The following is a 26,229-nucleotide window of genomic DNA, read 5'->3' on the forward strand; positions in this document are numbered from 1 at the left end:
TATTCTTGGGTGGTCTCATAAAGGCATCATAGTCTTAAAAATTGCCTTGTGGGAATGTTGGCACATAAATTCTTTGGATGAAAGCTACTGTAGTGGAGTAAAGTATTCCTGTCTGTTTAGTGTAGCTAGTCATAGTTAATTGGTTATTATGCTTAATAACCAAGAGGTCCATGTTGAAAATTCTTGGAAAGTAGTCTCTGATCCTTGCCAAATGAAAAAAATGTCATCTATAAAGTGCACCCACATTAAAATATCCATCCAGAACCGAGATGGATAAATATAGCATTCCTCAAAAAGAGCCACATTGATGCATGCTACAAGGGTGCCATGGTCGCTCCCATTGTATCTGTTTATAAAATCGATCATTAAACAAAAAGACTTTTTTTTTTAATGCAATGGAAGCTGCGTTACAAAAGTATTGAATCCTTCTGAGTAGTCACGCTAGATCAGGATATCGTGGATGTTTAATGATTCATCCTAAGGAATATTTGTGTAATGTGAAGTTCTGTCAGCTGTTACCATGAACCATGTTTCTGTACCAAAATCTTGGTTATGTAATATCTGAATAAAGTGCGATGAATCTCACACATACGCCTGACTGAAGGGGACAATTGGACAAAGAAATGTATCCACATACTGTGAGAAAGGTTCTAATAATGACCCAATGCCAGAGATAATTGGACGGCCTGGCAGAGAACTTATGATTTTGGAACAATGTAGAAAACTGGCTTGCATAGGTGTATCTCCAATATAAAATTATATTCTTTAGTGGTGATGTATTTTTGATAGACCTTCTTGTAGAAAAGAATGAATATGGCTCTGTAGAACTGGTGTAGGATCTACATCCAGTAAGTTATAGAAGCCTGGATCGGATAATTGTCATAATGCTTCTTTAATGTAAACTATAGTAATCAGTAGTATTGCTGCCCCCCACCTTTATCTGCTGGACGGATAGTGATGGAAGCATCTTTCCACAGATGTAAGGTTATGTAAGGGAGGCATTGAGGATTTCTCCATATTATTGTCTTGAAGGACTACATTTTCAAAGGTTACCAAAGCTGGATCAAGATTAACTAGTGGTATCCATTTTGATTTACGTGCAAGAGTAGTGTTGGATAATGTGACCTGTGTTGAACTGAAAAATTTCTTAATCTTAAATTGATGAAAAAACTTTTGTAAAGACACTCATGTGGAGAAAGAATCATAACGAGATGTTCGGACAAACAATACATCCTTCTCTAAAGGGTAGATTTTCAAAAGTACGCGCGGGCGTACATGTGCGTGCGCTACCCGGCATGCACACGTATGCCTGATTTTATAACATGCGCGTGCAGGTGAGCACGATATAAAATCGGGGGTTGGCACGCACAAGGGGTGCACACTAGTGCACCTTGCGCGCGCCGATGCCTGCGGGCTTCCCCCATTCCCTTCCCCCTAGCCTGACCTTCCCACCCTTTCCCCTAGCCTTTCTGCCTCCTAACCCCCCCCAAATTTTTGTCTAACCTTTTGTGCCTGCCTGGAGGCAGGTGCAGGTTGCACATGCCAGCAGCCTACTGGATGCCTCTGGCCCCACCCCCAGACCACCCATTTAGTAAAGCCCCAGGACTTAGATGCATCCCGGGGCTTTATGCACGTTGCTGGGTCTTTATAAAATAAGCCCGGCCCGCGTAAGCCGATTTACGTGCATACAGCTTTTAAAATCCGGCCCTCAAAGTTTATTTTCATCTGGTGTAAGTGTCCGGGATGATAAATTGAAAACGGACTGAGAATTTACCACGGAGAATGAGTCTGTCGTTTCTCTCGCACGGGACCATATGTTCTTTGGCATGGAAAATTGGTCTGAGGGCCAGTGAGATGCTTGCGCCTGGATGTTGTCTGTAAAAAAAAAAAAAAATCTCGAGACCAGACCACAGATTCCATGGATGTGGTTGGCAAATTAAATGCCACTGATCTCTGGTTATCTGTACAACAGTGTAGTGATGTGTCCTTTCTCTAATTCACTGGATGACGAATCAAAGGTGCAAGTATTGCATATAATTTTAATGTTATTCATCCAAGGATATATGTACACTTTACTGTAATTGTTTTCATCACAGTGAAATTTTTAAATTTTGGATGCTTTTAATTCCCACTAGTATTTCTCTATATTGTCCTTGTATTCTGTGAGCTAGATAGAGAATTCCTCAACTGGCGAGTTAGACTTGAGTTCTTCTATGTGCTGCTCATTGGATTTCTTGAGTTCTATCGCCAATTCATTTACTGTCTCGATGATGAGCAGCATTAAAGCATGCTAACATTTAGGGGTAGATTTTATAAAGTTGCATGCAGGCGTCCATGTGTGCACGCAACCTGGCACGTGCACATTGACACCCGATTTTATAACATGCGGACTAAACAATGCAATTGAGTGGATTCTTATGTTTAAACCTTAACACTTAGGGCTAGATTTTAAAAGCCCTGCGGATTTACGCCGGGACTGCCGCTAGACAAAAGCGATCCACCTGGTCGAAAAATACAGGACCCTGCTGCAGAGCGGCCCGTCCACTGCAAGGTTGAGGATATCCATGAACCACAGCCTTCATGGCCATTCTGGAGCCACCAGCACCACCGTTCCTGGATGGGCTTCTATCCTTCAAGACCTTGCCTACCAAAGGCCAAGGAGGGAATGCGTAGAGCAGAATGTCGCAAGGCCATGGGAGGAGAAGAGCGTTCACTCCTTCTGGTTTCTCTTACTCCTGTCCTCCGGTAGCCGCGGCAGTGAGGATTCGCCCCATTTGTTGGCTAGTTTCTCTAGTTCGCTTCCAAACAGGAGGGTTCCCTTGAAGGGCATCCTTGTGAGTCTCGTTTTGGAAGATGCGTCGGCCGACCAGCTTCAGAGCCAGAGTTGTCTTCTGGCTGTCACGGCAGATGACACTCCTCTAGCTGCGGTGCGCACCAGATCAGAAGCAGCTGTGAGGAATGATACTGCTGGTTCCAGGGCTTCCCCCGGAGTGTTGTTCCTGGCCTGTGATAAGCAGGTGCGTGTCACCACGGCACAGCAGGCCACGATCTGTAGAGACATAGCGGAGATGTCAAAAGACTGTTTGAGGATGGATTCCAGACGTCTGTCTTGAGCATCCTTGAGTGCTGCTCCTCCCTCAACTGGGATAGTACTGCGCTTCGAGATCGTGCAGACCATGGCATCCACTTTCGGACATGCCAGGAGGTCTTTGGCAGCTGGGTCCAGAGGGTACATGGCTGCCAGAGCACGCCCTCCTTTGAACATAGTCACCGGGGCATCCCATTCCAGGTCAATTAGCTGCTGGATGGCTTGTAATAGTGGGAAATGACGGGAGGTCTGACGGAGTCCCTCTAGTAGGGGGTTCGTCTTAAGGTTCCTCCGAGGTACTTGTGCCTGGGATAGCAAGATCTTTCAAGCTGTGTGTGACCAGGTCTGGAAGCTCGTCCTTGGTGAAGAAGCACCTCATGGTTCGGTGGGGCTCTATCACTGGAGGGAGTTCCCCTTCCTCCAGGGGTTCTGATTCCTCATCTGAGTTGTCCGTGTCCCTCAAGGAGGGGCTTCTGGGCGGTGGAATCACTTTCCTGGGCATAGAGGGTCCCGGGATGTTGAGGTCCTCTGGTGGAGGTTATGGCCATATTATCTGAGGCCCCGGTTGCATGTGGATGAAGGTATGCAGGCCTTTGAAGAATTCCACCCAGGAGATAGATGCTGGGTCTACATTAAGAGGTGCCATGTCCCTGGGGAGCCCCTTTTGAGGGAGGGTCCCGCTGGGAGACGCTAGGTCCGGCGTACTATTCGAGAAGCTGGAACCCGGTACCGGCTGGGGAGGGCTGTGGGCTGGATCCCCAGGGGCTCCTTGCACTGTATACAGAGGGCCGTGGCCTCCTCATGCTGTGCAGCTCTAATGTGGCATGCTGGGCAAAGGCCCTGAGCCTTGAGCTTCTTTTTAGGTGGTGCCATGGCTTGTGCACGTAAAATGGCTTAGTTATGCGCCCCAGTGCGTCGAAGTTGTGAGCGTAAGATTGGTACGCGCTCAGGGAGATGTGCGCACTGTTGTGTGCACAGATTGAAGTTATGCGCCTGGCCCAGTAAGCGCGTGGCTATGCGCGTCGCTTGTGTGCACGGATCGGGGCGGCAGACAGGGTGGCGACCAGATCAAAATGGTGACGGTGACCACGCGGACAATATGGTGACCATCTCAGAGGGTCTCCACGTGGGAGGACCCTCGGATCTGACCGGGGTCTAGCCCTGCTAGGGCAGATCAACCCGGTGGCACTGGTCCCGGCTGGGGACCTGTGTGACTCCTCGAGCTTCAGAGACCGGAGACTTTTAAATAGATTTCGACCTTACCTTGTCTCGGAGCTTCCCGGTCTTGTTCCGGGCGGTCTCCGCCTGCGGGGGGAGAGGGAAAATACCTTCACTACCGCGCTCGAAGTTGCACCCCTGCCTCTCAGCCTCACCCGATGTCGGGGGCTAGGTCCCCAACGCGGGTCGGCCGTCGGACCGAGGCTTACCTCTGAGGGATCGCGAAAATCACCTCCAGAATTCTCAACTGGGGGAGGGACCCAATGGGTGCCACTGCAGGAGAGCGGGGCTCATCTGTAGAGGTAAGATTTCTTCTTGTTTTGATTTTCTTTGCTAAATTACTATAACGCTGTGCTAGCGTGCATGGAGTCCCGAACTGCTATGGAGACGGAAAATACTGAAGAGCTGCACTTCCTGCAGGGGTATATGTACTAGGGCTGACGTCAGATTGAAATCTGATCCGTCTCCTACTGCTATCAGGGGTACACTATACCCATTGGTCCTGAGTCCATCTGCTACACCCTAGAAATGATTGTTTTATATTAAATTTTAAAGGCTATAATTAAAATAATACATCAACAATATAAAGTAACTGCAAGTCCACCAGAAAGTGGAGAGGGGGGGGGGGGGGGGAAGAATTCTCAAACGATTGCACTTCAGCATAGCTAAAACTATTTATCTCTCTAACAAGCTGACCTGGCACAACTGTTTAAACCAAAGAAAGAAGAAAAAAAATCACAACACAATACTAAAACTTTAGTCTTTCTCTGCTGATAGAAAACAGGCCTGGATTCTTAGATCTATGAACCATCAGATGACAATTTTACATTTTTAAGGATAATTTATTATTGTTAGTTCTATTGTTACCTGTTTTATTGTTCAACTGTTCTATGTAAAGCCCACTACTCTTTTTGGGCATTTAAAAGTTGTATGTAAACCGGATTGATTTGTAGTTCCTACAAGAACTTCGGTCTATAACAATTAAAAATAAATAAATAAATAAATTTAAAGTAAATTCTGTACCCAAGAAAAAAAAAAAAAAAGTTTGCTTTCACCCCTAAAATGTCATTCAGCACAACTATGTATATTTAGAGATATGATGAAGACAGACCTTACTGGAGGGGCCAATGTAATAAGACCCACAGCAAAACAGGCGCTAGTTGTGAGTACAGGCTTTGTTCACCTCATGTGAAGAAAGCTGGCACCTCTGTGGGATGTAAAAAAAAAATTATGCAAATGATTTGCATGCACAAATAAGCACACAAATCCACAGCAGCTTTAGCGCAGCTTATTACATCAGCCCCTTAGAGACCAGAAATGAAGACTCAAACTTCTTGAAAAATATCTTAAATAGCCAATTGCTAAGTCAAAAAGGAGAATCACTAATGTCTGCTTGGAATCTGGAGTTCAGGAGACTTCAGCTCCTGGGAAAGGTCTAATTCCATCTCTTCCTCCTCTGCACTCACACCATAGAATTAAATAGAAGAAAATATAATCAGGATATGTGGGCACGCTTCCTTAGATATAGACAGGCATTCACCCATGTATTTCTTAAATAATTCAAGAGGTAAAACATTAATAGGAAAGCTAATGGTTCTTATAGTCTGATTTTTACCCAGTCTTCTGGTATTTATTCCATCTTGTATTAATTTAGTATGAACCTTTTTTTGACTATTTCAGTTACAGACATTATAGCAAACAAAGGGTAACTGTAGTTTATACTGGACATTTCCCGTTGATAGCAGGGCTGAATTAGCCATGCTGTCATGGGAACTGTCATTCAGGCCCGGGAGGTGGAGCTTTACCAAGCAGAGGCCAGAGTTTTGCTCTCTGCGGCTGCGCGTGTGTTCCCGCGCAGGAAAGTAACAGATTCTCCTCAGTCTGTTCTTTCCGTGCGCGAGATCACACGTGGAGCTTTTCTCTCCTCAACGGTTTTTTCAAAATGTCTAGAAAATCGGGATTCAAACCCTGCAGATGCGGGAAGGTAGTCTGTCACGAGTGGCCATGACCAATGTTACCGGTGCCTCGAGCCAAATCAAAGTCAAAGCGACTGTGAATTTTGTGCCCGAATGTCACCGAGGGCCCAAAGACAGCGGGCCTACAAGATGAGAGAGCTCCTGAATTTTTCGGAGCCTTTTGAGGCTCACACTTCACCAGGGCCCTCTAAAACTCCAGCCCCACCACTAAAGAGAGCAGCGTCGTGGGATCCTAGACCCTCCAGGCCTGGAGGTAAGGAAGTTTCACGACGCCCTAGACTGTCGGATAAGGGACCTGATCCAAGAGACCAGGACAAGGATTCGGCCTCGTTATAGAAGATTGCGCCGTCCTCGAAGCACCGTGCGTTGCAATACAGTATGACGCAAGTGGCGCCGACAGCAACGGCGCAGGCGGCGAAGGTCACATCAGCGTCGATGCATACGGCGTCGAAACACAACACGAAGCAAGAGACGCACGGTGCCAGAGGAACAGAGTATGGCACAGACGGCGCAGAAAAATACGGCGCATGCGGTGCAAAGACCGGCGTCAACGACGCAAAAGACAACAAATAAGCTACAACAATCATCCCATCAAGTACAACATACTTTAAAAAGACGGCATGAGTCTCCAGGGGTATCCCATTCAACCTCTAAAGATTCAACACCAAACTGCTCTCTTAGTTCATGGTCCTCAAAATCCACTTCTAAAGAATACAGACCAAAACATAGAAGACGGTCATAGTCAGAAAAAAGAACCCGAACAGAAACCTCGTCAGGCCATCATAGGCATTCACATCACTCACAGCATAAAAAGGCTACACAAAAAATTAAGGGTTGGGAAGTAAGCCCTTCTACTTCTATTTCTTCTCATACACAAGGTTTGAAACCTTTACACAGATCAAACAAGGACATAATACAAGTTCCTTCCTCCAATGCCTCTACGTCCTCACATAATTCCATTTAGACTACAGAAGATAATAGACCAAGTAAGATATCCGGGAAGAAGCATGATGTCCCACATAATCTACCTCAACTATGTCCTGTGGAGCCTAATACAAGTGATGTATCTAAACAAACCGGTCATTCAGTAATGCCTCCGCAAACAAAAGAAGCATTTTTTCAGCTCAGTCATTAGCAGGATTTTTTGAAACCCTTGAATCATCCTTTAAGATGTCTAACGACGCCTCTAAGTTCCCCGGAACAGAGTATACACACTTCCAGGGAATCATCGGTGGAGCCTCCGTCATCTCCCGTAAGATGTTGCCCAACTTCGCCAGTTCAAAACCCAGAAACGCCAATTGACTCTGTTTCTCCACAAACATCACCATCCTCGTCTACCAGGTACCCATATGACCCACCAGAACAACCTCAGGAACCATATTCCCCTCCAGAGGACCTCACTTACCCAAAATCTTTAGAAAAACTGGGTACAATATTACACCTAGAGGTCCAAAAGGATACGGATCCTAGAATGGAAACTATGTGTCTCCTGAAGATTTTTGATGCTCCAGGGGAACCCAAGTCTCTTCCACCGCAAGAAGTCTTACATAGCGTTTTACAGAAAACCTGGGAAACGCCATACTCTGGTCAGCAGTTTCAAGAAAGAGATATAAAATTCCGAATGCAGAAAACATTACACTACACTATACCACAAGCATCAATTGTGGTCGAATCTGCGATGCAAAGATTTAAGACGACAAAGACACATACCTCCTATCCACCAGGCAAGGACAACCGATGTTTAGATGAGTTTGGAAAAAAGATGTACCAGAATGCAATGTTAAACGCCCACATTATGCACCATCAGTTCGATATGGTACAATATCTCTATGAGTGCATACAAGCAACGAAAGGTATGCTTACATCGACTGGAGACCAGGTACCACCACCTCTCCATGATATAGAAGAGTGTTCTAGACACCTTTTGAGGGCAATATATGAAGGATTTGAGGCATCTTCCAGGGCGTCTGCTACAGCCATTGCCGCCTACAGAATGGCATGGCTGCGTTCCAGTGCCATAAGGGAAGATCTGCATGAAAAACTAGCTAACCTCCCATGTACAGGAGACAATTTATTTGGAGAGCGTTTTCAGGAAACTGTAGGCAAATTAAAAGATGAAGCTCTAGCGGTTCAATCCTTGACAGCGCAGTCACAATACTCATCTACACGCCGTTACTACGGCTCTAATCGTCGACAATTGTAAGCCCGCAGACTCTTCAGGTCTTACCAGTCATACCGTACACCGTCTTATCCATCTTATCAGCGTCCACAAACGCAACAACAGACCCCAAATCAACGGAGGGGTAAGTCACGAAACCAGAGGCAGCCAACCCAACAACTGGCAGCCCCGGTAAAATCAACACCATCTTTTTAATACCTCAGCCACCACCAGGAATTGGGGCTGGTGATCAATTTGCAGAAATCACATCTACAGCCAACACAAAAGCTACAATTCATAGGAGCGTGTCTAGACACCACTCGGAACCGGGCATACCTACCAAAAGACAGGGCAATACAAATGTGTCAACTCCGCCATTTGCTGAACCAAACTCAAATACCTTCGGCGAGACAAGTTTTAATTGTCCTAGGTCACATGGCAGCAGCTATTTTCATGGTGCCAAACACCAGGCTACACATGCGACGCCTGCAGTGGGGCTTAAAACGTCAATGGAAACAATACTCGCAACCAATGACACAAAGACTATCGTTAACATCAGAGATGAGAAAGGACATAGCATGGTGGCTCCTGGACTCCACCCTTTCCAAGGGAGCATTATTCAGCCCCCCGCCTCACAATGCAGTCTTAACCACCGATGCATTGCACAAGGGATGGGGAGCACATCTCGAGATTTACGAAACACATGGTTTATGGACAATGTCCAAGCAGACCTTGCAAATAAATTTATTGGAACTCAGAGCGATTCGAAATGCACTACAAGTGTTTCAAGACCACTTGAAGGGCCGCAGGGTCATGATCTACACGGACAATCAAGTGGCAATGTTTTACATCAACAAACAAGGAGGGTCTGGTTCATGGTCCCTATGCAAGGAGACCCTGATAATCTTCAAACACGCTCACCGACATTGCATACATTTGCAAGCAACTTACCTACCAGGAATAGTGAATACAAGAGCGGACAGGCTAAGTTGCATCTTTCATCCTCACGAATGGGCACTCAATTCAGAAGTAGCCCACAACATCTTCATACAATGGGGGACACCCTCGATAGATCTCTTTGCAACGGAAATAAACACTCAAGTTTCCAACTTCTGCTCAATAAGACCCAGCCCGCTCAGGATGCCTTCCTCATCCCGTGGACAACAGGCCTCCTGTATGCCTTTCCTCCCATACCACTCATTACCAGGACAATTCAAAAGTGCATAGCAGACAGAACTGATACTCGTAGCTCCAGCCTGGCCCAGACAGCCGTGGTACAGTTTCCTTCTACGACTGTCCTTGCAAATAAATTGCAAAGACCCAATTCGACTACCGAATCGCCCAGATCTACTGTTCCAAGAACAGGGGACGCTCCTGCACCCACTCCACTCATCTCTCCATTTGACAGCATGGAAATTGAACGGCTCCTTCTAACAGAACAAGGAGTTTCTACTTCAACGCAGTTCATCTTGTTAGAATCCAGGAAACTCTCAACTATGAAAAATTATAGCTATAAATGGAAGCGCTACTCTACCGGGTGCATTTCCAAGGGCATAACACCATTGGACTGCTCACCTGAGCTACTCATGGTCTACCTTCATACACTATACACAGCTGGTCTAGCAACATCATCCATTAGAGTTCATCTTAGTGCCATAGAGGCATATCATAGACCAGTTAACAATATTCCTATCTCCAATCAGCCCTTGCTCTCTTGTTTCATTAAAGGGCTAACTCACCTTCGTCCTCTGATCTCTAAGTCTCCAGTTCCATGGAACCTCAACATAGATCTTGAACAGCTCATGCTTTCCCCGTTTGAACCTTTGGACTCGGCACACATGAAATACCTTACATGGAAGGTAGTATTCCTGGTAGCGGTAACATCAGCACGCCGAGTCAGTGAATTGCAAGCCTTAGTCCACTATGCTCCATATTTACAGTTTTATCACCAAAAGGTAGTTCTCGGGACTCACCCATCATTCCTCCCAAAGGTGGTTTCTAAATTCCATCTAAATCAAGCCATATAACTACCCATCTTTTTCCCTAAACCTCACTCTAATGATAGGGAAAAACTACTGCATACACTGGACTGCAAAAGAACGTTAGCGTACTACAAAGAGAACACACTCTGACTCCCGTGTTTCTCAACTATTTGTCTCTTTCGACCCGAAAGCACCTGGACTCCCAGTGGCTAAATGCACCATCTCCAGCTGAATAGCACAATGCATCAAATTCTGCTACGACAAACAGAAATTACATCTACATTCTGTGCCCAAAGTTCACCAAGTCAGGGCAGTGGCGGCCTCCTTGGCACACCTCAAAAATGTACAATCTATAGACATTTGTAAGGCAGCTAACATGGTCATCGCTCCATACCGTCACATCCCACTACTGCCTTGATCAACAAGCAGCCACTGATCCGAAGATAGAGCAAGCAATCCTGCAATCTCTATCTTCCTGTTCACGGTGACTGCCACACTAATATGGATCACGTGCACCTATACACATCACAAACAATGTGATCGGGAGCTTGGGACTCCCATGACAGCATGGCTAATTCAGCCCTGCTATCAACAGGAAAAAGCAAGTTTGCTTACCGTAAATGGTGTTTCCGTAGATAGCAGGATGAATTAGCCATGCTGACCCTCCCTCCTCCCTGGCAGTCGCCATCTCTTCGACTCCATTGAAGCTTAATCACAGACTGAGGAGAATCTGTTACTTTCCTGCGTGGGAACACACGCGCAGCCGCAGACAGCAAAACTCTGGCTTTTGCTTGGTAAAGCTCCGCCTCCCAGGCCTGAATGACAGTTCCCATGACAACATGGCTAATTCATCCTGCTATCTATGGAAACACCATTTACGGTAAGCAAACTTGCTTTTCTTAAGCAACTGGTTGACGAGTTGGATAGCAATAAAAAGGAGCAAAGAAAAGGCAACAAATCTTTATCTCCAGCATGTCAGAAACCCCCTGTGCCTCTCCAAAATAGCAGAAAACGGAGAAAAAAAATAACTAGTCTGAAAATAGTCTAACAGAAGGAGGAAACTTTCAGGATTTACACTGGTTAGCAGGACTGATTCTTATCATTTAAAACACTGAAAGATCTGGCCACAATTTATCTTTGAAAAGAGTTGAAGCAACATATACCAGCTAAGTCTCTACGATCCTCCCAGAAAGTCCTGCTTTCTGTTTCTGGGGTACAGAAAGTATGATTAGAAAGAACAAAAAAAAAAATAGATGTGTCGTAGGTCCTGATCTCTGCACTAGGCTTCCAGAGGAGTATAGCGAAATGATTACTTATTTATAGAAAGATTAAAAACCTATTTATGATGGGATGGTTGGAGTGGGAAGGTCATTTTGCAATGTGTTAAATCTGTATAATTATGAATGTTTCATGTAGTTGTGATGTCTATTGACTTGTTAGAACAAATTGTTCCTCCCCTAGCGGTGATGTTAAATTAAGTAATTCACAGGCGATACTGCACGCCACTATTACGAAATAAGGGAAGGAGATAAATAATGATAACATAGACCACTGAAAACATTGCTATTACTAAAGGAAGCTTATAAGTATCCAAATTCTACTTTTGCAGAATCATTTAGAGATTCCTTTCTGAACTCTGCAGTGCTAGTAATGAGTTCTGCATCTACAGAAAAAGAAGAGAGGCTGAAGCAAGCACAGTCATTTATTTCAAGCAGAGGTAGGTCACACATGATACATATGTAAAAATTCAGGAAGAACAATTGATATTTTCAGATCTGCACAAATTACAATCAGTCCTTTCTATTACGTCTCCGTAATCTAGAATGTTTTACATCTTGTGATGCGTCCTCTTGAACATCTCTATCTCTAATTTCTGTGTACTTTGAATCAGTCATGTGACTAAAATGGAGTCCGTGCTCATTATGTTCATTGTCCGCTGTTCTACAGTATTCCTCGTTATCAGTTTCAGGCAAAACTGCTTCACGGTTATCATCCACTTCTTCCACCTGGCAGTGCTTTCCCAAGGACTGAATTAGATCTTCTAATTTTTCTTTACAGATTCCGTTTTCACCTTATTTAAAAAAAAATGCAAAATGAGAAAAGTACATGAATTGAAAATCATAACACTTTACAAATTTATACTTTCAAATTTTTACATATATGCTCTAATTTAAAAAATTAATTTGAAATAGCTTGTTGGTAAACTGATGTGACTGTAATGTTGAGATAGTGAACCTTACACCAAGTTGGGATCTGCATTAAAAAGGAAAAATATTTCAAATTAGGTGATACAAGAAAATGCAATTTCTTTTTTCTAAAAAAATAGCATTCCAAGAAGCTATTCTCAAAACTAGAATAGAGAACGGGTGCCACAGGTGGCATTAAAAGCACTGACAACAGCCTCTCAGTTCCTATAAAGTGTTCTTTGTATAATACACAAAGAGAACCCTGTGCCTGTCCAAGTGCACATGTACTTTGAAGTCTGCCTCTCCACACACTATTTTATCAGCACATCAGGCTTCTATGCATAAGTCTATGGTGAGAAGGACTTGTGCACTTAAGTCAGTCATGCAGATGGACTTATACATGGACAGGCTGGCACAAGTGCATCTGTAAAAAGCCAGAGCCGGGGTGTTGGAGAGGAGAAACTACAGAACCCACAAGAATGCCTCTCTAAACTTGTTGCTGGTACGTGACAAGCTGAAAACAATGAGGGAGAAAGCATGCTAATAGTCATAACCTATCTGCAGAAAAAAATAATTTATCCTTCCTACAAGTATTTCTTTATGCGATACTGATGGCAGGAACTTGCTAAAGGTCTGGTAAACCAAGTGTTAAAACAGCACAAGAGATAAACTGATAAAACACAAAAACATTATTTGGTTTATAGTTTTGCAAGCCGTTAAGTCCGTAACAACGGGGTACATTAACTTTTTTTTCGGTCCATTTCCTTACCCCTCATTCTTCACTCCCTCCCCTCATTCTCCCCTTCCCCCTAGTCTCCCTCCCACCTCCCCCCACTCTCTCCTCCCCCCCTCAGTCTCTCCCCCTTCCCCCCTCCCCTCAGTCACTCCCTCCTCCCTCACCCCCCCCAGTCACTCCCCCTCTCTCAATCCCCTCCCCTCCCCGCTTATTCACAACCCCTTCGGATGGTGCAGACGGAAGATCTCCGGGGGAGGTCCCTCCCTCCCTCGCACGCCGCCTCTACTGCTCCTGCTCCTCGCCGCGCCATTTTTGTTACAGGCAAGTTCTGACCGATGTGCTGCCCGCGCATGCATGGTAGAGTTGCTCTCTACTGTGCATTTGCGGCACGTCTGTCAAGCTTCATTTATTTAGTAGATTTTACAAAGAAAAAACAGCAGACAAACTTGGTGATAAATCAAAGAAAAATTAATCCTAGAGGTGGAGAGGGAAGGTTAATCATTATTGCAAACATATCAGTAACACCAAAATGACAAACCTGAGAAGTGGCAATGTCTGCATCAATTATTCTCAAACATGACTCTTGGACCCCCTCCAATAGATCTGGTTTTCATGCTATCCACATTGAATAATTATATGCATTTGATGTATAGACCCAAACATTTGCATATTTTGGTTTTCCTGAAAACTAGACCTCTTTTTAGGGTGAGGACCAGAACTGAGAAGTACTAGTCAAGAAAATAGTGTTTGGATTGAATTCCACAATGAAGTCTTACAAATCTATTCAACAGTAGCCAGCCAGTATTTCTATTGGTGGAGGCGCACGGGCTTTGTGTGTGTCAGGAAACAGCAAATTAAATAATGCGCTGGATATTTTGTATTTATTCACAGGCTTCTTGGCATTAAAATGCTAAAAAGCAAGATGGAACCCGTAAGGACTTCTTTTCCAGATTAAAGTCTCTTTACGGCCTAATTTTTCCACTTTTCGGCATGAGGTTGAAGGAAATATGTTGAACAGATGACCAACTAGTTTTCTGGGTCAGCCATCAAACTGCGATGGGCCATTATTGTGTGTGTTAGGACGTTATTGCACGTGATAACTACCACATTGCGATTTGAATATTTAAATTAGGGAAAAGGGAGGAGTTTGGGCGGGTTTAGGGAAATTAGAGGCCTGTAGCTACAGCTATTTCACTGGCGCTACGGGGGCGATAGCGTGCGGCGCCGCTGCAGAAATGCCCCACCACCCCTTTTTTTTTTGTCACGGCTCATTATTCCGCTACATCCAAGCCTATGTAAGCATTTCAACACCACCTTAGGCAGGAAACTCTGGAGAAGCGCAAAACACCACACAGCCAAGAGGATTCTGGTCTACGAGGTTCAGTAAGAAGGACCCCTGCTGCCCTCTAGGTCCAAATAGCTCCTTGTATTTAAAAAAAAAATAGAAAATTGGGCAATGTGAAGATTCCAAAAATCGAAAAATGCACTAATGTGAAGAAATTAAAAAAAGTTTTAATCCAAACCATACCATATTAAAACAGGAGAGCTATATTTGATTGTTTACAGCTATATATAGCAGGCATTGCTCACTTGTTTTGTATGGTTTTGGAGAAAAAGTTTTAATTTCTTCAGATTAGGGCGTTATTTTTATTTTTGGAATTCTCTCTCTCTATATATATTTTTTTACCATTAGGAGCTAATTATAGTTAGAAGATAACTCAGGAAGAGCAACATTCATACAAAATATAATTTAGTAATTATCTTAAGTCTCTTGACACATGCATATGACAACTTTTATTATACTAAACTACTCTGCCATGAGTATACAACAGCCAGAAGAGTTGCTTGCTATGTGCTACTTTAAGAGTTTCATCATTCCCTCAGATTCTTAAAAGCTATTAACAAAAACTACAAATAGTTTAATATTGATACTTCTATTAATTATAAACAGAAAAGATCAATCGGCTTTTCTGAGTAATAACCTCAGAAATCTATAGAGAGTAAAAATGACAATTTACCTTCAAGATTCTGTTCCAATTTATTGATCTCACTTTCTTTCATCAGCTGTCTAATTGATTGCAGCTGTGTCATTATTTCATCTTTGTGATTATTTGCCAGAACAGTAACACTGTAACAAATAAAACACACCAGAGCAGATCAGCAATCGGGCTTGCCCTAAAAAGAAAGCAACACAGTAGGAAATACATTTGATACAAACACAAACTCGGAAGCACTTTATCAAATTAATGCTGTGGATATGGCAGCATGAAGTCTTTCAAAAATTGAGCAAGAATACAATCCCGGGAAAACCTGAGAATTGCAATTTTGCTATTATTTAATCAGACAAAAGTGTGTGCTTTCTATGAAATTACAAACATCCTGGAGTTACAAAGTACAGTTAAGTGCTATGATTTTTCATCAACAAAATCTCATTTCTATTTTATATGAGGTCCATATTCAGGCACTGGCCGGGTTGCAAAGTTAGCTGAATAAGCTTATCCGGATAACTTTGCTTGGAAATTCAGCAGCTATTTCAAAAAGTTAGCCGGATAAGTACATCCAACTAACTTCAGGACTGCTTTCATGTAAAATTATCTAGATAACAGCTGGATAGCGCTGTCTGGTGTGAATTTTATTACATTTTTGGGTCCCTTCTTCCCATCTTGCTGCTGTGAACAAATTCCCTTTATTCAGGATGTGCGAACACACAGAGGCTTTGCCACCACAAAAGGAATCAGGAAACAATACCTGCCTTCCCAATTACAATTCCTTCTTCAGTATACTTTTTCACTTCTGCTTTCTTTCATACAAGGCAAAGTATTAAGATTCAAGCAATAAATTGTCAGTTTGTATGCTCATTATTTATACTTTATATATCTCAAAAAGCAGAAGTGCAACCTTTGGTTATCAATAGCAGAACTGCAGTATTTTTCTCATTAATATTCATTAATCACAGGTTATGCTATACTTGTGCAAGCCTAATAGTCTTCTAGAAGTAAGCTACTGGTTTATAACTGGTTTTATTCTTACTATTATCTATGTGGGTTGCTAGAGAGCCCCTCCGAAACCTGTCCAGCCTGAAGCAGTTTCTGCCGTAAATACTTATATACTAGAAAAGGGGAAGTTAAAGCTTTTTCTAACTGTGTAGTCCAGGCCTCGTCAGCCCCAATGCATCCTTTACGAATGGGATTCTATTCAAAGAATCTGACGCCGATTAAAGGAAATGGAGAAAATGGCACTGGATCAGTATTTGCGTGATGAATTATTTGCGGATTGTAATGCCTTTAAGTAAAGTTTATGATACCGTTGCCCCTTCAAAGGCAGCGCACGTATTTAAAAAAAAAAACAAACAAAAAAACCAGGACTCGCAGAGTTCCATGGTTTAGTAGAGAACTAGCGGAGTTAAGAACCGTGATGAGATGTGCCGAAAGAAGGTGGAGGAAGCTGAGGAACGATGAAGCTAAAGAGGAATATCAATCGTGCATGGCGCAGTACAGAAAACAGGTGTTTGTAATAAGGAAAGAATATTGTACTCTAGGGATTAAAAGCTCATTTAACTAATTCAAAATTGTTGTTTAAGAGCGTACGCAATTTATTGATGGCTGCAAAAAAAAAGGGAAGATAATAGTTCATAATCTGGTAAGATCAGACTTATCTGATTTCTTTTTGTAAAGAGGTCCTTGATTAATGTTAACGCACTGCATCGTGATGATGCGACTGAGACTGAAGTGGTTAGTGCACATGAGCCTGGGGATCGGGCAGAGTTTTCAATCATCTCACTTGCAAGTCTGGGTGATGGGCTCTCTCAGTGGAGAACCCTGGCCAGCCCATTGGACATTCACCCCTTCTGGGTTCAGGGAACAACCTGGAAAGGGCTTCTGGCACTTCTTTTCAGGCTTAAGAGTCTGAGCACTAGGGGCGTCGTTCTCCTGCCCCTTCCCTCCAGGCAGCCTGCAGGGAAGAGAAGAGGAGGGGCTGAGCCTGGAGCAAATCCTTTTGTGTATCTAGCTGCGATTTCACAAACGTGCAGCAAATTATTGAAAGGCTGCTAAATGAGACCCTAACACCACCCATGCACCAGCCCATATCACTTCAGACCAAAAATGCTTTGCGGGTCATATATGACCATTGGTCTCAAACAGTTGCATATAACTAAACATGCTGGATCATTTCTTCTAATATTTTTAATCTTGCGCTTAAAACTAAAGAAGTCCCTCACACATTAGCAAATCACTTCCCTTAACAGGATCCCTTGTACTCCAATATCTGTATCTAATCATTTTGTAAATTGCTTTCTGCATTAAATGGTATTCTTGGTGGAAATAGCAGATTCTAAATGGTTTCAAATAAATAAATAAATGCTGAGTATTGGCATTTAATTGGCTAACCAGGTCATTCATCAAAATGCGTTAGGACCAGGTTCTTATGGCCTGGATTGGCCACTGTTCTTATGGCCTGGATTGGCCACTGTTGGAAACAGGATGCTGGGCTTGATGGACCCTTGGTCTGACCCAGTATGGCATTTTCTTAATGTATACGATAAATATTACCACACACATTAGTATGCAAATTTCACCTTTAGTATGCAAGTGGGCGGAGTTGGGGAGGAGTTAATGGAAATGAGGGTCTGCCAGTGCAGAACGCGATAGAGCAGTGGTTCTCAACCTTTTTTCGGTCAGGACACACCTGACAAATGGGTCTCACATGCGAGACACACTGCTCATTACAATCTACTGTGGAAATTAAAAAAAAAAAAAAAAGGCCCCATTATTACTTTTATTGTTAAGAATGAAACAAGGGAAAAATAACAGTACTCCCTCTGAACATAAATTATATAAACAGCAACCTCCCATACCAGAACAGCAACCAGCCTACCTAAGAAAAAGGCAATACTGAAAATATTACACCAATACTCAAATACTTCCATTAGGAAAATGGAACAAGCCAGGTTACTCTAGAGCCCTACCCAGAAACCTTAATCACATGTGCAGGCCCTCACCTAACAATGAATAAAGAGACCATAGCGCATACCGTAAATAGAAACGTGCAGTCAAAAACTGAACTGGAAACCGCAACAAGCCAGAGTCTCTATATGCAGTGCAATTAAGGAAAAAGCAAGTTTGCTTACCGTAAACGATGATTCCGTAGATAGCAGGATGAATTAGCCATGCTGTCATGGGGATCTGTCAATCAGGTCCGGGAGGCGGAGCTTGTCAAAGCAGAGATTAGAGCTTTGCTCTTTGCGGCTGCGTGTGTGTTCCTGCGCTGGAAAGTAACGGATTCTCCTCAGTCTGTGATTAAGCTGTAGTGTAGTCTAAGACTAGGTGACTGCCAGGGAGGAGGGTGAGTCAGCATGGCTAATTCACCCTGCTATCTACTGAAACATCATTTACGGTAAGCAAACTTGCTTTTTCCCGTCGATAGCAGGGCTGAATTAGCCATGCTGTCATGGGAGTCCCAAGCTCTCGATCACATTATTTGATATATGTATACATTTGTACGTGATCATGAACAGTGTGGCGGTCACCTTGGACAGGAGGATAGACATTGCAGGATTGCTTGCCCTATCTTCGCATCAGTGGTTGCCTGTTGATCAAGGCAGTAGTGAGATGTGAAGGTATGAAGCGATGACCATGTAGCTGCCTTGCAAATGTCTATGGGTTGCACATTGTTTAGGTGTGTCAATGAGGTTGCTACTGCTCTGACTTGGTGAGCGTTAGGTTCTGAAACTAGTCGTATTTTCTGTTTATGGTAACAGAATTTGATGCACGGTGCTATCCAGCTGGAGATGGTGCCACTGGTAATCCAGGTGCCTTTGGGTCAAAAGAGACAAAGAGTTGAGAAACACGGGAGTCAGAGTTTGTCCTTTCTTTGTAGTATACTAAGGCTCTTTTACAATCTAGTGTGTGCAGTAGTTTTTCTCTATCATTTGTTTGAGGTTTAGGGAAAAAAGTGGGTAATTCCATGGTTTGATTGAGATGGAATTGAGTGGTGAATAATGGACCAAGGCCTGTAATTCACTAACTCTTCGTGCCGATGTTACTACAACCAGGAATACAACTTTCCATGTGAGGTATTTAATATGTGCCGAGTCCATGGGTTCAAATGGGAAAAGCATGAGCTGTTCCAAAACTATGTTAAGGTTCCACGGAACTGGAGGCTTAGCGATTGGAGGACGAAGATGAGTTAACCCTTTAATGAAACGAGATAGTAAGGGGTGATTGGATATAGGAATATTGTTAACTGGTCTATGATAGGCACCTATGGCGCTGAGATGAACTCTGATGGAAGATGTTGCTAGACCAGCTACATATAGTGTATGCAGATAATCAATGAGCAATTCAGGTGAGCAGTCCAATGGTGGTACCCCTTTGGAATTGCACCAGGAAGAATAACGTGAGTATCAATTGAGCTTTGTCTGCTATGCACTTTTGAATTGTCCTTGTTATGAGTGGTATGGGAGGAAAGGCGTATAGGAGGCCTGTCATCCACGGGATGAGGAAGGCATCTTGAGCGATCCTGTATTGGCTTGGTCTTATTGAGCAGAATTTGGGCACTTGAGCATTGATCTCTGTTGCAAAGAGATCTATCGAAGGTGTCCCCCAGTGCGAGAATATGTCTTGGGCTATTTCTGTATTGAGTGCTCATTCGTGAGGATGAAAGATGCGGCTTAATCTGTTCGCTCTTGTATTTGACATGCCTGGTAGGTAAGTTGCTTGTAGATGTATGCAATTTTTGTGAGCGTGTTCAAATATTTGCAGGGTCTCCTTGCAAAGGGACCATGAACCGGACCCTCCTTGTTTGTTGATGTAAAACATTGCTACTTGATTGTCCATGTAGATCATGACCCTGCGGCCTTTCAGATGGTCTTGGAACACTTGTAAGGCCTTCCGAATCGCTCTGAGTTCTAATAAATTTATTTGCAGGTTCTGTTCCGAGATTGTCCATAACCCTTGTGTCTCGTAAATCTCGAGGTGTGCCCCCCCAGCCCTTGCGATCTGTGGTTAAGACTGCGTTGTGGGGAGGGGAGCTGAACAATGCTCTTTTGGACAGGGTGGAGTCTAGGAGCCACCATGTTATGTCTTTCCTCATGTCGGAGATCAACGATACTTTCTGTGTCAATGGCTGAGAGTGTTGTTTCCACTGACGTTTCAAGCCCCATTGCAGACGTCTCATGTGTAGCCTGGTGTTGGGAACCGTGAAAATAGCCACCGCCACGTGGCCTAGGACTACTAGAACTTGTCTCGCTGAAGGTTTCTGAGTAAGATTCAATTCTTGTAGAAGGTGACGGAAGTGTGATATTCTGTCGTTTGGTAGGTATGCCCTGTTGCAAGTGGTGTCCAGGCATGCTCCTATGAATTGTAACTGCTGTGTTGGTTGTAGGTGTGATTTCTGAAAATTGATCACTAATCCTAACTCCTATAAGCATTATAATCACCAGATGGAGGTGATTGAGTAAGATAGCTGGAGTTGGGCCAATTATGAGCCAATTGTCCAGATATGGAAAGATGGTTATGCCCTGTTGTCTGAGATGAGCCACCACCACTACCATGCATTTGGTAAAAACCCTGGGTGCAGCCGAAAGTCCAAAGGGAAGAACTTTGTATTGGTAGTGTTGATGCCGGTAGCGAAAGCATAGGTAACGCCAAGAGGATGGATTGGATTGGAATGTGTGTGTAAGCATCCTTCAGGTCGATAGAACACATCCAATCGTTGGTTTGAATCAGAGGAAGGACTGATTTCAACGATACCAATTTGAATTTATTTATTTATTTATTTTAGTGGCATTTCTCTTTGGTGAGAAACTTGTTCAATTCCCTTAGGTCTAGGATGGGGCGAAGGCCACCCGACTTCTTGGGTATGAGGAAGTATGGGGAATAAAATCCTTCTGATTGGGTCTCTGGGGAAATTTGTCAAATTGCTTGTTGTTTGCGAAGCAAAACAATTTCCTCCCCCAATTGTGGTTCAAAGCTTTGAATTTTGAGAGTGGAAAGCTGAGGTAATATGGGTTTTGTGACAAATTGGAGTTGATAACCGTGACGTACTATCTCCAAAACCCATTGATCGGATGTTATTCTCTCCCAGGCAAGAATGAATCCTGCCGGGTGGTGCTTGATGTTGTGGTGGTGGCTGGGTAACTAAAAAGATGGGGTCGATTTTACTGTAGTAGCCGGCTGTTGTGCCTGCTGTCTCTGTTTACGTGGTTTACCTCTACATTGGGTTGAGGTATTCTGTTGTGGAGTAGGACACTGGTAAGAAGGGTATGCCTGTGTACGAAAAGATTGGTAAGATCTGTAAAGGTCTCCTGGCACATGATTGCCGACGAGTAGATCCCATATATCGACGTGTGGTCGAATAGTGAGGATGTGATGTTAATGATTGTACTGCTAGAGCCGCTTCCTTTAGTTTACCTACTGTGTCCTGGAATCGTTCTCCAACAGGTTATCTCCTGTACATGGGAGGTTTGTTAGTTTCTCATGTAAATCTTCAAGTATCGAACTTGAGCGTAACCATGCTAGTCTTCGGGCTGCAATGGCTGTTTCAGATGTTCTGGAAGACGCTTCACAGATCGATCTCAAAAGGTGTCGAGAACACTCTTCCATGTCATGTAGAGGCGGAGGTATTTGATCTGCAGTCGAAGACAACATACCCTTTATAGCTTGTATGCACTCATATAGGTATTGTACCTTGTAGAATTGATGGAGCATAATTCTGGCATTCAACATTGAGTTATGGTATATTTTACTGCCAAACTCATCTAAATATTTGTCTTTCCCTGGTGGGTATGAGGAATGCAACTTCGCTTTCCTGAATCTTTGCATCGCCGACTACCACAATTGAAGTATGAAGTAATTGTGGTATAGAGTACGGGGATATTTTCCTCATACTGAATTTTATATCTGTCTTCCTGGAAACCGCTGAGATTGCGTAAGGTGTTTCCCAGGATTTCTGTAAGACGGAATGCAGGATTTCTTGTGGTGGAAGAGATGTCGGTTCCCCTGGGGTATCAAAAATCTTTAGGAGACCAAGGGTTTCTAATCTAGGGTCTGTCTCTTTTTGGACCTCTAGATGCAGTATTATACCCAATTTTTCCAGAAATTTCGGGTATGTAAGGTCTTCCGGAGGGAAATACGGCTCCTGAGGTTATTCCTGTGGATCCGATGGGAATCCCGTAGATGATGATGGGGATGTTTGCAGTGAAGGAGAATCAAAAGATGTATCCTGTTTATAAATTGGTGAAATTGGTCGGTTGACTATAGGAGATGTAGGAGGCTCCACCGATGGTTCTCTGTCAGTCAGTGGCTTATGTTCCGGAGAATTGTCAGAGGCAAGATTAGTCATTTTAAAGGATGACTGAAGTGTTTCATAAAATCCTGCCAAAGACTGTGACAATTGATAAAAAGCTTCTTTTGTACGAGGGGGCATTATTGTCCGTCCCTCTGGTTCTTTTGACTCACACACTTTCGGTTGCGTTGGAGTGGTTCGAGTTAATTTAGTAGACCCTTTATGGACTTTCTGTTTCTTTCCACAGATTGTATGCATTGAATCCTCCGAAGCTGTAGAAGCGTTAGAGGAGTCAACTTGTTTTACCTCTCTGTAAGAGAAGGTGTTTGAAGTTACATGAGATGTTTTAGAAGTCGAAGGGCTTACTTCCCATGTTGCACTCCTTTTTTCAGACTTTCTGTGGTGGGAGTGCCGTGAGTGCTTATGATAATGGTGGTCTTCTACGTGAAGACAGTGATCGTTTTCTACGTTTTATTGTATACTCTGTCGAAGTAGCTCTCAAAGAGAGGGAAGTAAGTGAACGAGGTGGGGTTAGCGATGGAGAGGTGGAATAAGATCTGGAATGTCCACGTCGTCGCTTTAACCCATGATCTGGTGATTTGTGTGCCGATTCGGGGTTATGTGCACAACACTTACGCGCATATCTTTTTTGTTTTATGTGCACAGGAGTGATCGGCGCCGATGTCTCCAGCGCCATTCTTACAGACATGTCCTGCGTCGTGCGCGTAGACGTTGTCGGCGCTGTGCGCGAAGGGTACTTCTGCGTCATGCGCGCAGAACTTTCCTGCGCCGTGCGCACAGGGTCTTTTGGCGTCTTGCGCCCAAGTGTCTTCGGCGCCGTGCACACAGTCCAATTGTGTGCCAATATCTCTTCAGGCGCAGAAGTGTTTACATTATGCGCATAAGGTATCTTAGGCGCAGAAGTATTAGGCACTTGGATGTTTGGCGCCGATGTTGCCTGCGCCGGTGATTCTGGGTCTGTGGATTTTTTAAAATCCAATTGCCCTTGCTGGTTTGTCAAGTCCTAACCTCCAAGTTTGGAGGATTGAGGATCCCACGAAGATGCCCTCTTTTTTGAAGGAGCCTGAAAAGAAGCAGGGCCAGGTGACGAATGAGCCTCCGATGGCTCCGATGAGGCAAAAAGTTCCTGAAGTCTAGAGGCCCGTTGTTTCAGGGCTCTCAGAGACATTTTCGAACAATATTCACAATCCTCACGATTATGATCTGGCCCCAGGCATCAGTAACATCGGTCATGGCCATCCATGAACGACATTACCTTACCGCAATTACAGGGTTTAAACCCCGATTTTGACATTTCTATTCTTAAACGCTGAGGAGAAGAACAACTCTGCGTGCGATCCCGCTCGCGGAAAAAACAGATCGAGGAGAATCCGTTACTTTCCAGCGCGGGAACACACGTGCAGCCGCAGAGAGCAAAGCTCTAATCTCTGCTTTGACAATCTCCGCCTCCCGGACCTGACTGACAGATCCCCATGACAGCATGGCTAATTCAGCCCTGCTATCGACGGGAAAAAGAGAAATCACCAGTCCTCATAAAATAAAGCAAGAAATATAAAATCAATAGCAGTAAATCCATATTAATAAAAAGAACAGATTTCAAAACAGATGAGTGGAATATCCAATAATTTAAAAAAAACTCATAAAAAAATTTCTAGACACCAATAAAATATTTCAAAACAGCAGCACAATGACTCAATTAAAAATGCTCTGTTCTCAATACCTGGAAACATTTGATTTACAGTTGCCCTGAGATTGTTGTGAATTAGGAGGAGGAGGGGGGGTTGCTTGCAACTTTCTCCTCTCTCAGTCACAGACATGCTCTCTCTCTCTCACTTACATAGGCTCTCAATCACACAAACAGGTTCTTAATCACACACTTCTATACCTGCTGTCTCACACACACAAACTCAAACACGTATGCTCGCTCAGTCACTCTCCCCACCGAATTAATGGCCGCAACAGCCTCCTCCCTCTTCCAGCCCTCACCACCTTGAGAAAGGAGTCCCATCGGCCCTGGGGCCTGACTTTGCTCCTCGTTTTGCTCTGGGCTGATGCTGCTCTTCTTCTTCGGGCTGACTCTGCACGCACTTTACCTAACATGGCTTTTTCTTCCCGCCCGTGTGGCTGCTGCACTCCACTTCCTCTTCTGGGCTGTGGAGCGGGAAGAAGAGACCATGCTGGTGCCGCTGACTCCAGCTCTCCTGTGGTGTTCCGCCTGGGCTATCAGTATTCTAAGCTCGGGCACAGCAAGACTTCTATTTCGCTGGAGCTGGGGGAGCAGCTGGGCCAGCAGGGGACTGGGAAGCGTGGTGACACACCTGCGTGTGCTTGGCGACACACCGGTTGAGAACCGCCGCGATAGAGTAACACACTAACTTGGGATTTAACATCAGAAATAACACCTTTTTTTCTGAGCGTTCTATCCACGTTAGCCTTGCGATACTGGAGAAAATGTTTTCATCACATGTGTGGGGGGGGGGGAGGAAAAAGAGCGAGCCTCTGTATAGAGTCAATGTGACATGCTATACATACACACACATACACTAGAGGGGACACTTTTAACTGGGGGTGGGTGGTATTACATACACAGAGGAATTAACTACAAATTTGATGTGAATGATGAATTTCTATCATTTGAATCAATGAAAGATACCAACAAGAGGAAGCGACTGCACATGATATATATATATATATATACACACATACATACACCATCATAAGTCCATATATATAATAACCATATTTCTCACAGTATAGTATGCACCCAAGAGCCAGCAGTAAATTATGTCATGAAAACTGTGTACAGTGTTCTGGATTTAAAAGGCAATTACTTTCTAATTATTAGAAAAACACAAATGCCAGTTTTTATTTGTACAATTTCTTACCAATTAGAAAGGGGGTCCAGCTGAGAGAGTAAACTGTTTAACATCGTTTCTGTCTGTGCTAGACGCTGTTCCAACTCCAGAAGTTGGTTTTCTAGAAAACAAAGTTATAGTATATATAATCGTGCAGAATTATTACATCACCAATGTAGGTGCTAAAGCCCAGTCTAATATGAGAGCCACATTTCACCTCCACTGCTACCTTTTCACATTCTTATGTTTATATTTAAAGTCAACTTATAAGAGTTCAAGTAGTCATGTGGATATTTGCAATGAAGTTAGGAGTCACAATTTTTGGGGATGGTCTCTTCCGCTCTCCTCCAGCAGTCTCAGCTGCTCCCTTTCCCCAGAAGGCGTGCTGAAGCACCTCTCAGCTTATGGAGACTCTTCCTTCCATACCCAGACCCCCCACATCGCAGCTGGAGCCAGAGGGCTGGACCAGGCCATTGGTTTATGCAGACCTGGATTCACTGAGCAACTACTCTGGTTGCTAAATTGTTGAACAAACAAGAGGAAGAATGGGAATGCTCAGAAAAATGTTACAAGAATACAGACTTTCAACAGTAGGTCAAACATTCATAAATGATTCAAACCTACAATAAATGGATAGAAAAAAATTCACTGTCAAAATTCTTATGGATTTCCTCATATTAAGACACTGAAAACATTTTGGAAAAATGTGAAAAATAATTTCAAA

General features: G+C 43.7%; 1 protein-coding gene across 3 annotated transcripts in view; it reads right to left on the minus strand.

Annotated features, from left to right (window-relative positions):
- Positions 1-12,106: 12,106 nt before the first annotated feature.
- Positions 12,107-26,229, minus strand: part of LOC115089156 (coiled-coil domain-containing protein 107-like) — a 40,105-nt gene continuing 25,982 nt past the window's right edge. For 2 of the 3 annotated variants that reach the window (XM_029597167.1, XM_029597165.1), the window contains exons 4-6: positions 25,536-25,626; positions 15,363-15,472; positions 12,107-12,493 (exon numbers count right to left, since the gene is read on the minus strand). In XM_029597167.1, the coding sequence (XP_029453027.1) occupies positions 12,213-12,493; positions 15,363-15,472; positions 25,536-25,626 (482 nt within the window). In that variant the 3' untranslated portion in view covers positions 12,107-12,212. Of the gene's footprint in view, positions 12,494-15,362; positions 15,473-17,105; positions 17,296-25,535; positions 25,627-26,229 lie in introns of those variants that run through there. The other variant, XM_029597166.1, reaches the window with a different exon arrangement.

Source organism: Rhinatrema bivittatum, chromosome 4, assembly GCF_901001135.1.
Source record: "Rhinatrema bivittatum chromosome 4, aRhiBiv1.1, whole genome shotgun sequence".
Lineage (NCBI taxonomy): Eukaryota > Metazoa > Chordata > Amphibia > Gymnophiona > Rhinatrematidae > Rhinatrema > Rhinatrema bivittatum.